Below are 13,921 nucleotides of genomic sequence, written 5' to 3'. Positions count from 1 at the left end.
ATATTTTTTATTTTTTTGTATAATATTTCTTATAATAATATATTTTTTCTTGTAAAAAAAGAATATTGAATTTTGTTCTATTTTTTTAAATGATCTTATCTTTTACACAGAAAAGAAAAGCCGGAATCATATCTAATATTGACTTTTTACATACCATTTTATTTTTTCCAGGTTTTTTCTTTTCGCCAGCAATATAACGCAGATTTTAATCGATTTTATTAAGTTTCAGAAACAAAACGATGTTATGAATGATATTTATTTAAAAAATAGCTCAACTCTTTCATTCTTAAAATAAGCTAATAAAGGCTCTTATAAATATATCAGAAGAAGACAAAAGGCAATGAAAAGCCAGCGCGGAAATTTGTGCACATATGTTTTAATATCAATGTAGTTAAAATATCAATGTAATTTGATTATAATAAAACATATGCGTACAAATTACCGCACTGGCTCTGGATTGTCTTTCATTCTTAAATTCTCTCTCTCTCTCTCTCTGTTTTTTCAGTCTAAATTCATATTCATAAAAAAATCTAAATTTTTGTATTATTAAGTATTGCATGGATAAAATTTGTATTTCATGTTTACTTTTTCAAGCTTTATACTTGAAGGCAAATTTTATTCTATGAAACATTTATATAATTGGATTTCTTTTATAACAATCTTCCTTTTATAACAATTTTTTTCAATTCTCCTACATTAGATAGTTATTAAACTATAAAGTATAATTCTATTAAATTTTAAAATTGGGAGGAACTAATTGTAGAATAATGTTAAATTCTTTTATTCATATACTTGTCTACGTTAATTAACAATGCTTAGTATTTTTAATATCTTTTTCCGTATAAAAATGAGTCATAGTAAGCAGTAAAGTTTAGTCCTTTAATGATTAATAACGCAATATTCTCCAATTGACGCGGACAATGGATCAGATGCAACTGCTCTATAATTAGGTCGTACTCTTTTATCATTCCCCAGCGATATGTTGATAGCAGACATACACCAATCTTCCATCCTACCTTCTTAAGATAATCGTTGATTCAATCTCTTTTGCATTTGTAATGGATCGCGCTTGCGAAGTTTACAGGAATTTCTTTCTGCACGCGATTTTACGTTTGCGCATTTCCTATCAAAGAACGTCTAATAGTTTCAATTTCTCTCATATACATACACAGCATGTATATCTCAAAGTTTATTACAACGACATTTGTAGTAGGTTCGGCGTAAAGAACATCAATTAAAAGGAATTTATTACTTACCAATATTCTGTCTTACTACGTAAATAACCTCCGTCAGGCCATAAGAGATAACACGAAATTCTGGTTGTTCCATGAGAATATCTGCAATTGGCTATACATTAGTTTCCTTAAACAAATTGAAATAAATATGAATATTGATTGCCGTAATAGTTATATTATCCGGAATCATAAAGAGAAAAGACTCGTTAAATATTTCTAATCTATTATTAAAGTGCATATGCTTTTTGCTATCAAATATCAATCTATAAGGGTTAAAAGTTTTTTATGTTCCTTTATGCAGGATGATATTGAAGCCGAGAAGAAGGTTTAACGGGATGGATATAAAAAAGGAAACAGTGTGAAAGCTATTGGAATGGAGCATTTAATGCGACTGTGTAAAGTAGATTTTGAAATTGCTAAGGAATATTTGTGCGTCTATAAATCTTATTTACTACAAAAAAAAATCAATAAAATATAATGATAATAAAGATATCAAGTTTGCTCGCGTATGCGTATTATTGAATTTCCATGAAACACACTAACATTTTAAAACATCACTGCTCGTTTTACGCTAAGTATAACAATTTGCATGTCTTGATATTTAGCATAATTTGCAGTACGATGCGTGAAATTTATTTTCTATTACACAAAGCTGTTTTTAACTCGTTAAAATTCATGAAAAGCTATTTATTATAGAAGAAAAATATAACTGACGCTAAAAATGTGCGAACGGCTTTAGAAGCATGCGGTCAGCTTTAAAGGATAGGATCAACTTTAGGATTCACAGTGGAGCAAATGTAATATGTGTGCCTGTGTGCTTAGGATAAGAAGATTCTTAGAATTAGTTTCTTTTGGTTACATATTTTTTCTATTTAAAAATTATATTCTTATGGAAAAACAACATTTCCAAAAATTTTTTCTGAAATTTTTTGTATTTTAGAAACTACAATTTTTGTTATTTTTTAATTATAAATAATGTACTGTTTAAAGTAATTAGTAAATAATAAATATATAAAAAAAAATCATAAGCAAAGAGAAAAATTTAAGGCGAGAAAATAATTGGCTTTTCTATTTACTAAGAGTGATGGAAAACTTGAAGCATTGCCTGACTACACAAACGGACTATGCATTAAACCAATATACATATAGTCTGCGAATTATTTTGAAACATTTAACGTTAAAATTAAAAAATATTAAAATGTTAAACAATTTTATGTTATCATTATTAAAAATCTCTATCTTTAAATTTTAAATTCATTTACTTTTAATTAACATTATCTTTATTTGGATAATATTTTACTTATTAGTTTATTTTATCCATTTTTTTAAATAAAGTATAACATGCTTTTATTCTTTTTTATTTTATTATATCTTTATATATTAATAACTTATAACAATAATGATCTATCTTAAACACTTAATGTAAAACGTACAAATATGATATATAAAATAGTGTACAATGCACAAATTTACATATGAAATGACTTATAAAAATCCAACCTTTGCAATTCTAAAAATATTTATAAAAATATTTTTAGGGTTGCAAAGGTTGGATTTTTATAAAAATATCAATGCGCAGATAACTACCTGGCGAAATACGTACAAGCCACGAACTAAGGCTCTATAATTGATCGTGAGTCGATACATGGAGGAAGGGACTATAGAAGCCAAAGCCACATTTCGACAATAACGTATTTAAAAGCCGTATTTTTATGTCGTATAAAATAAAAAATATTTTTAATAGAGCACATTTTCTTGAATATTTCTTTACCGATTTCTAACATAAAAACTCAAATATTACTTTGAAATTGTATATAATTAAATCATAAATATAAGAACATCTTATGAGCTCTTTTTACACAAAACACATCTATTTAAAAAAAATGTATATTACGGAAATGAAATAAGAAGTTTGATATGACCTATCATGCAAAGAATCAGGTTTCGCATTAATAAAATAATTTTATGGTTTAATCCGAAATACATTTTTCTTTATTTCTTTATAGTGTTCAAGAAAGTTTGTATTTTCTGTTTATAAGAAAATTTACGAATGTCAAAATTTAGTCTCAAAAATGTAACTATAGATAATTTTTCATAGATGTATTTACTTGAAGTACAAAATTAAAAATTAAAAATTAAAAAAATATACAATATATATATACGTATATACCAAAAAGTTTAAAATAAAATATTACTTTTTGGCATACTCTATAGTATGTAATGTATCCTTGTAGACGTGACTGGAATTTCACATTTGTAACATGATGTATTTATTATCACTAAACGTATTTGAAACTGATAAATACATCTTCAAAGAATATATATTTAATTGATATTATCTGTTATACATACTATAAGAAATGACATGTAAAGTGAAAAAAAAAACACAAAGGCACAGAATTAAAATATATTAGTTAAATAATATCACCATCATAAAATATGAAAAACATTACATTCTATTGCACTTTATACCATCTACATTCTCAATCTAAAAAAATAAAAATTTATATTATTATAAAAAAGAGAGATAATAAAAATATATTACAACTGCATGCTCCGATGTTACTGTAAGTAACAACAAATGGCTTTTGATAATTACACTTGCCTGCGAGATGTCGTTGTGGAATATAAAAGACACGGGATCGCTAGTGCAGATGAAATGCTCCAGATTAAAATTAAAGTAATCACCGTTCTCTTGCGAGACATATGATGTTTCAGAGGGTGCATAATGGCCATGTATCTGTAATAAACGGCATGACGTAGCTATTTAATATTCTCCAGATTCCAGCGAATTACTGAGATTTATGGCAATTAATGAGTTTCTTTTATAACTCGTGGGATGCTACTAAAAACTCTAAATAAAAAATCGGAATTGCGAAAAAATTTATCTTTAATCGCGATTTTATCTATATCGCGATCTCGAATCACATATTTTATAATTTATTCATTTAATCAAATAAGAATTAAAATAATAAAAAATCAAATTATAAATTATCGTTTTGTTGCGTTTTTTTTACGGACAATAATTATTTCTTTAACAACACATAGAGTCAAATATATTTTGTCCGCGATGCTATATTATTTGATTTTTTGATCTAGATATAATTTGGATTAAGAATGTGCTAAACATTAGAGTTATTAGTAGTGTTTTTTCTCAAAATTTATAAAATTATTTTATTTATCTACTTATTATTATATACATCGAATATAAAATTTAATGCGTATAATAAATTTTTTGAAATATTAATTATTTTGAGCGCTACTACAATTTGAATAAGACGCGCAATTAGGGCACGCGGTTAGGGTACCTGATTAAATATCGGAGATACGTTCTCCAAATCTTGAATTTCTGTTGGTTTAACCAACAAGTAGGATTGTTAGGGCTATTAGGGACCATTAGGATATTAAGGAAAAAACTAAAAATAAGATCACAATATATAACAATATCCACACAACTTAAATATATTTTTAGGAAAATTAAAAAAATAAATCACAATAATATTATAAAACATTATAATATGTTGTAATGTATATTGTATGTTAAAAATATTATAAATTTATATATATATATATATTGTGCATTTATAATGTAAATGTGTATAAACCCAAATGTATGTTAATGCTTTCAGTATCAAATTATTTGCATTATAAAATATTTATATAAATTGAATATATATATTTGATAGTGATAGCATCATCAATTTGTAAATTTCATAATTATAATTGTATCTTAATTATAATTAAATATTGTAATTATAATTGTATGTAAGTTATATGAAATTTGTAAATTACACGAAAAATTACTAAAATGATACGTATAATGACAATATATAGAAATTAGTTTAATTAACATATATATATTTGTTTCTAAAGTATGTATCGTAAAAATATTCTCACACTTAAATTTAACCGTGTGTGTTTCCATATCAAAGAGTCATTGATAAAATCGGGAAACTTTATATATATTTTATATATATTTCAAACTTACTTTATATATATATCAAACTTACTTTATATATATTTCAAACTTTACAAATTTTACAGATATATACAATTCTTTGGCATTAAAAATATCGAATAAGAGTGTGAAGATTCCATATTAAAGTAACGGTTAAATATTAGCTTTTCATGAAATTTAACGACTGTCCTCGATATTGCAGAATCGCGAGTAAATTAGTACGAATTTTATGATTTATTTTCAATTAGAGATTGATATATTTACGAATTCCGTATTGCAATCAAATATTCATAAAATAAATTAATAAATTACATTGCGAAAACACAATATTTTTTCCGCGTTTTTTTCCGTTTTTTCTGTTCTTGAATTATCGGTTCGCGAATGCTGTCCCTTTTGTCAGGTGAACGTTAATAAAATTGTCTGGTTCGTACCGGCAAGTAGTCGAAACGATCTTTATCGTGGAAAATTATTTCTTGTTGGTTTTTGTAAGATCCATCCGTGATGTCTAGTTCGGTACTTTGTTGAAAATGAGAGATTTTCGTTGCAAGATTGGAATTAATCCTAGGTTTTCCTGGCAATTCCTGAAAGTAATGGTTTCGGTATTAACACAATAAATGGCCAGGAGCAACGAAAGGTAGGTCCAACTGGCCCGAAGAATGGATATAGGCTACGCAAAATAGGCGGCCAATACTAGCTAAAATGCGTAGCGAGAGGTATATAAGGTACGATTAGGGCATGCGATTAGGGCACGCGAGTAGGGCGCGCGAGTAAGACGCGCAATTAGGGCACGCGGTTAGGGGCTTTGTTAAAATCGTTGGGTCTGTTATTTTCTATAAAACGTGGTACTAACGCAATTTTTTATAACGATATTTTAAGGTTTGTAAGACCCATTTTAACCTGTTAAAACAATCATCCGCGAGATAGAATATATATCTTATTGTTGATCGTGACATTCGTATAAAATGGCGTATCGGAAAATAAATCGGGCGGTGGATACTATATTACAGATCTCAAATGTCTGTCGAAATATCTTTATATATAAAAATGATAGTGATTACATCGCGCGCGCGTACGTGTGCATGGGTTTCGATTATTATAGAAATTACACGTATTGCAATCGAATATTATGAATACGATGATTTATTTATTTGTCGCGTTTGTTTGCGAATTTTAAATCACAATTTATCTTATAATTTAATCGTTGATTTCCATCGAAGCTTTGTATATATTTTTGCATTTTGGATATTTCCTTTGAAAGTCTGCGCGAAATGCGCCAGTAATATAAGTACTTTCTTCTACAATTAAAAACGATTGATAACTTTATTAATGACTCTTTTGGTCGCGAGTCTTTACATTATATAAAACTTATTAAGTTTTATAATTTTATGTCAATTATTAATAATAAATATCGCGTAATTAATCGTCGCTAAAAAGTCTTGTCTAATCTAAAAATTTCTAATAACTTTTTTATTATACGCATATTTTGGATATTTTCGTGTAATGTCATGTAAGAAATTATTTTGTATTATATTTCGTATATTAAATTTATTGTATCATTTTATTTATATTAGAATAAGAATAAAAATAAAATAAACCCTAACCCTGTGAAATGAAAAAGAGGAAAACTGTCCTCACACATTTTTCCTCCTCAATGGTATCTCCACCTTAACGAAGGCATTTGCCGGGTGAGGAGGTTTGAGTACTCTAATGAACCTGAGAGCTATGCCGGCGGTAACAGCATTTTCGAGTGAAACAAGTTTGGTCGTTCCAAGACCGATTAATGATGTCGTATACTCCGTCGTGGATTATTAGAAGTATTTGAATTGTTAGATTAATCAATGAAATATTTCGAGTAAGCGTTTGATGATTAATCAAGGCAAAGAATCTTGTGCTTTGAAGCCAAAACAGCATCAAAAATGGGGCATAAACTTTATATTATCCATATTATTAATGTATTATATATTTATATTAATCAAATTATCTTGAACCTATTTTTAATAGAATATATATTCATGGAAAATTGGATTTAATCGCTCTCAAAGCACGTAATTATTATTATATATATATATATATATATATATATATTTGTTATATTAATGTTTTTAAATAAAATGGAAGCAAAAGAAGCAGTAATCGAGAAAATAGAGAAAAAAAGGGATTCCAAAATATTTTTGTACCCTCCTCAGGAATTAGAAATATCTTGATATAGTTATCCTTTTTTTTTCAAAATCAATTAAATCAAAATGATATACACATACTTAATATTTGAACTGTCAAATATGCAGCTCAACCATAACAGGCTTTTATTGATATGAAGTAATACATAGCGCAGAATCGAAATAACCAATCAGTATCGCGGAAAAGAGGCAACAATACTTGCAAATATCAATTTAACATGTATTCTTTAAAAATGGACAATTTTACTATGGCACCTTTTTGTTATCGTTTTAACATTGCTTCTTTTAATAACTATTCAAAAAATATAAAAAACTTTTTGTAGATTTTTGCATGTATTTTTTTGAAGTTTTTCACTTGTTATGCATACAATTTATACGTAAAAGCTTTATACGTATGTGTTCTGCATAATAGCTGTTTCACATGTAATTCAATATGATACGAAATTCAATCATCTGAATAGACCCAATTTTATGCTACATTTGCGTGTAGTGAAAGTGTAAATTGCTGTTGCAAAATGTAATGTTGTAATGGTATTTTAGATTGAAAATATTCCTCGCATATTAAACGTAACATTGTGCCATACATAAAGCGTAACACTATTCGAATTTATTTCTGTATATTATCATTGTACATAAGACTATGTAATAATACATAATAAGCCAACACATATTTTATGATCAATAATATGCGATCTGTAACTCTTACTGTAATAGCGCATACACACACGCACACACACACACACACACACACACACACACACACACACACACACACACACACACACACACACACACACACACACACACACACACACACACACACACACACACACACACACACACACACACACACACACACACACACACACACACACACACACACACACACACACACACACACACACACACACACACACACACACACACACACACACACACACACACACACACACACACACACACACACACACACACACACACACACACACACACACACACACACACACACACACACACACACACACACACACACACACACACACACACACACACACACACACACACACACACACACACACACACACACACACACACACACACACACACACACACACACACACACACACACACACATACACATACACAAACAAATGTAACAAATTAAAAAATAGCAATGAATAATTCTTAATAAATTTTGAAATATTTGTGTAAAATTTAACCACAAAATTTATAAATGTATTTACGTAACAAAATACAATATGTTATTTATAATTATTTGGCATTTAATAAAATACTAAATTGTAACAATCGAATGTGATAACAAAATAATACAATATTAAAGCTAATTGGAGTTGCTAAATTGGAACGCAAATTGACGCGATACATAGCTTAAACATACATGCAAATTATCGTGTGTATTTTCAGCAAAAATTCATTAGATTATAAACGAGTCTCTTGCTTCGACATTTGCTTTTAACTCTGCATTGTACGCAATAACAACAGTTTACCAAGTTCAATCAAATAGGATATAGTGATTAATTAAGCCGTATCACATCAAACTTGTAGATTATATATATATATATAAATGGCATCATCTTTCATATGACTAAATTTTAATTTCTTTTAAGTACAAAAGAAATTATTTTTTCTTATTCACATCTGACAAAAAACAAATAACATTAACAAATTTAAGAAATTAGGCTCTCGAGTGAACTCACAAATTCAAATAATCGCGGGCTAGTAAGAGCCAGAACGCGGATGGCAGTGCGTCAGTTTCATAGAAAAATAAGTTTTCTATGAAACTGAATATGTGCACAGGGCACGAAATTTACTTGGTGTATACCAAGATTTTTTTAAAATTAATCTCAATTCGAGATTTTATAATAATCCCTCTTTACCCCCCTGGAGAGACGAAGGCGAGAAAAATATCGGGGCGAAGTCGCTGAATCGGGAATCGAACCCGAGTCTTTCGCTTGCCGGGCGACTGCTCTTACCTCTGAGCTATTCAGACCCCACAGAAACTGACGCACTGCCATCCGCGTTCTGGCTCTTACTAGCCCGCGATTATTTGAATTTGTGAAATAACATTAAATTAAACAAAAAAAATTTACTTTTTTAAATTAAATTTTATTATTGTTTGAGAGCCATGTTGATAATGTTATTGGACACGGGATACGGATTTATCTGTGTGTAACATGTTTCATTGATTAATTAAATGCTAAAATGAAAAAAAATCTTTGATAGTGAATCGTTTGTGACAAAAGTTTGTGTATCTAATTTTAATTATATGTTTTATAGTGGTTTTATTCAGTTTTCGCTGATTTAGTTTCAGCGGGACAATAAACATTTTACGTTTGAAATACGAATCCTGTTCATTCGACATGCAATAAAGCATGCAGTGAGTTTCCAGAGAGAAACTGAACTTGACAATTACTTTTGCACTTTATGTTCTTTTCTCCGAGATCGAGGAAAGCTAGAGCTTGCACGTCTACAATAGAATTCCTCGCATAAATATGAGGCAGACAATATCAATGATGTATATTTCTATATCAACGCAGATATGACAATAAATAACGTTTTATTATTATTAGGCTATGACAAGTATTAATGATAATATTGTGTGGTTGACAATTAAATAAATTTAATAGATATAAAGCCAAATTTCAATACATATAAAACCAAAAACTCAGTTTCTTAATTAATAAATAATCAATAGATTTATTATATTTGATAAATATGTGTGTGTGTGTATGAATACTGCGATTTATAAATAATATCATTGAAACTGCTTCTCAGTAAAGTTTTAATTCAGTTTAATTAAGAGTTTTAGTTTCTATCAAAATTTAAATAATACAATTATTATCTTTTCTCTAGATTCATAAAATAACATAAATAAAAAAATTCTTATTTATTATTAATTAAACAAAAAATATACTTTAATGAAAATTTAGTAAGCGTAAAAAGTGGTATAATCAAGCGAATAAAGTGGTATTATCAATATACAGGGTATTTCCTAAGTGATGTCAAATACTCCAGGATGTGATTTCTTGAACGATTTTAAAGAGAAAAATTCCTATGAACATGGGTCCGAAAATGCTTCACTGCAGAGTTATGGCCCTTCAAAGTTAAAGAAAAATAAAAGAATTCTCTGATTATCTTTCGTAATTTTTAATTGAATAATAATGTTAACAAGTAATAACTTAATTAAATTAATGTTCGAAGTGTCCACCTTGCGCCACTACACATGCCTGCATTCTTCTAGCTATTGACTGTCGTATTCTTTCAAAAATTCCAGACATATTCCGAATAGTATTGAAGGAATCGATAATTGTGTTGCGAAGATCGTTTCCGTCTACAATGAGTGTTCGGTATAGCACAGATTTCAAGTGACCCCCTGTGGCATCATTTAATATGACCGATGTAAGTCAAGCTGTTTTAAAGATGTGCCAAAAAACTTTTCTTTTTCTTTAACTTTAAAGGGGCATAACTCTGCAAGAAAGCATTTCCGGATCCATGTTTATAAGAACTTTTTTCTTTAAAATCGTCCAAGGAATCACTTCCTGGAATTTTCGACATCATTTAGGAAACACCCTGTATATCTAAAATCGATCACAAATTGATACAAATTCCGATAATTGATATAGTCTTATTAAATACATTTTAATTAAGAGAAAATATATTTTATATAAAAAGAACCAGAAAACTGATGAGAGCCAAGCGCAAAAAAAGCGATCCTTCAACGATCATTAGGATGTTTTTATAGCTATACTTTCCATCTCTTCGCATCCCCTCGTCTCTCTTGAATTTTTGCATTACGCATGATGGCATTTTTGCAATGTCATATTGTTGCGCCTATGAATTGTTGTTTCTAGCAGTTGAAACCGATAAAAGTCTTACCATCTTTTTTGTCGAAGTCGTTGAGATTGCTTGAAGGTCGTAGAGCGCGCATACAATTTTTAATATATTACTTACTGAAGACAAGTCGAAAAGGAACCGTCTATCTGGATAATTAAAGAAATTTTTTGCAGATAATTTATTCGCGCCTGTTATTTGCGCTTGACTTTCATTATAGCTCGTTGCCTTTTTGTTTTTATATTACTTATTAAAGCTTCTCATTTTATTTTTATATATTTTTATTTTATCAGCACGAAAATGCATTTCCACTCTGACTCTCATCTTTTAATCGCATAGAAATGCAGCCGTCACTCCATCATTGTACGCTGGAACAATAAGCGACGTGGACAAAATGGCTGCATTGTTTTCCGCGCGATTTTTTCGGATATACGCGTAGCGAACTACCATTGCAAATTATTTCGGAAGCGTCGTCGAAATCATAACATTCGACATTCGATGTCGCGAAAACACATAGTATTCTACGCGCGCGATAAGAATTAGCATTCTGAAACAAATTTGCAAACGGCTACACCGACGCGTTGTCTGCAAAAACGTATTAAGTCATTTATCATGGTAGGTCGAAATACTAATATACGTGAGCACGTACAGATGCGAAATCTGAATATAAATGCATCTCAAAAAGAAGTCTAACTTTCGGTTAGCTGTTAGCTCTCTGATCAATATTATCGAAACTTTTATTTTACAAAAGCTTAGCCAGTTAATTATTATTGTAATTATTTGAGATTTAATTTATATGCTTAATATTAATTGGATATGCTTAATTTATTTAGAGAATAAATCGACACATTATGCAAATAGTATGTGTCTATCATTTACAGGCTACTCACTTATATATAATGTATTATACATGCTTTAAGTAATACTCTCTCTCTCTCTCTCTACCGTAACAGTACATCACAGATTTCACTAAATTTGAAGAATATTTGATTATAACATCTATTATTCTTTTGTAATTTATATAGCAATATTAAAATATCGCGATTTGCATTTCATTTAATAATAAATTTTTCATAAAATTTTATATTTATATTTATTGACAGTACAAATTAGTTTGGCTAACAATTCTATATAATATTTTAAATTAATATTATTTTATGATAAAATTACACGTAAAAAAATTAATTTCTATAATTTTTATTTTTAATTATATAATTGAGTTACTTCAGTATTATTTTTAAGTTACGTTACAAGACAAAATGCTGGTGCGTCTACCACAAGAGAATAGAGAATAAGAAGTCAAATAATATTAATTAAGAATTAAGAAACATTTCTAATTAAAGCAACAATATAGTTTAAAAGATAAGTTTTCTATTGTTTGTCACTTTATTGTTTCACGGTAATTAAATTATATATAATTTTTCTTACATTAAAAGTCATAGTTAACTTTGTCATATTTCTTATATTTAGTTACTATATAAGTCAACTAAACATAACGAAAAATATGCAAGTGTGACACATTACGAAATTATAAAAGTTACAGAGTAGTATCTAATAAATTTTCAATGGATACTCGATCTAATTTTCGATAGCATGAAACGATTCGACATGCACAAACCGCAACACGTGAAAAGCATAGCTATGCAGAACTTCGAATTTCGATTTCCCTTTCATGATCAGCATACGAAAGGCATCGTAACACAGAAATGCATTGCATCTTTGATGCTTTGAGATGTTTAAAATAATTTATTTGTACTACTCCCCCTCCCCCTCCCACTCTGATTATATCGTAGGAGATATTTCCAAAACAGTAAATCCTTTAATATTCAATACGTATTACGGACAGAAGTGTTTTGTATTACGAATAAATTTCATTATAATATAATATACTATTACTAAAATTAACTACATATATTTTTATATTGAAAAGTATTGGTCTTTTGCGAATAAGACATAATTTAAAATGCAGTAAAACATAAAATATCGTAATGTCTTATATCTTACAATTAGACTTTAATATCGGGGAGACGAATTATTAGCTGTTGACGTTGATCGATCATTAAATTGATTCTATTTTCAATGAACCGTTATTAATTGATTGATTGTTGACGGAAAATTTGTTAACAAAAATTTTTGAAATACAAATGAACTTGTTTATTATAGTTATGGATTTGGATTTATTTTCTTTTACGTCATTCTGATATAATACTTGTATATAAATCCATATATCGGCATAAGGTTCATTATTTTCTTACTTGATCAAACATTTATTTTAATTTTATCTCTTTACTAATGTAAAAAAAATGTTGCTTAGCTTATCTGATTTTAATTGAGTAACTAATATCAAGTTTGTTTTATATTACTAAAGTTTATTTTATTTCAAATACAAGCAATCTTAAAGCCAAAAAAACAAATTGTCGGCTGAATTAATTAATCTGCATGTCAGAAAAAGATAATTTAATTCATCATCCTATCTTCTTAAATGCCGGTTCTATTGTGTTTTAAGTGATATTTTTTTAATGCTAAAATACATTCTTAGTATCAAATATATACATATATAAGAATAAGTTAAAAACCAAGTTGAACTCACAACAATTTCTTATTTAAGAAAATGCAAATGTAGTGTGTACACACTTTCTATTACTTCCATTTTTTTTATTTGAGCTACTGTTCACTCTAATAACAGTTAACTTACGCCA

The 13,921-nt window shown here is 28.5% G+C and overlaps 1 protein-coding gene across 3 annotated transcripts in view; it reads right to left on the bottom strand.

Annotated features, from left to right (window-relative positions):
* The window catches only part of LOC115237783 (tachykinin-like peptides receptor 86C), a 49,517-nt gene that overhangs the window by 11,755 nt on the left and 23,841 nt on the right, over window positions 1–13,921 (bottom strand). The window contains exons 3-4 of one of the 3 annotated variants that reach the window (XM_029811057.1): window positions 3,835–3,975; window positions 1,257–1,337 (exon numbers count right to left, since the gene is read on the bottom strand). In XM_029811057.1, coding sequence (XP_029666917.1) covers window positions 1,257–1,337; window positions 3,835–3,975 — 222 coding nt within the window. The remainder of the gene's footprint in view (window positions 1–1,256; window positions 1,338–3,834; window positions 3,976–13,921) is intronic. The other 2 variants (XM_029811058.1, XM_029811059.1) reach the window with 2 other exon arrangements.

Source organism: Formica exsecta, unplaced genomic scaffold, assembly GCF_003651465.1.
Source record: "Formica exsecta isolate Colony F162 unplaced genomic scaffold, ASM365146v1 scaffold31, whole genome shotgun sequence".
Lineage (NCBI taxonomy): Eukaryota > Metazoa > Arthropoda > Insecta > Hymenoptera > Formicidae > Formica > Formica exsecta.
The sequence above is the reverse complement of the archived record's forward strand: the minus strand, read 5'-3'. Positions and strand labels throughout refer to the sequence as shown.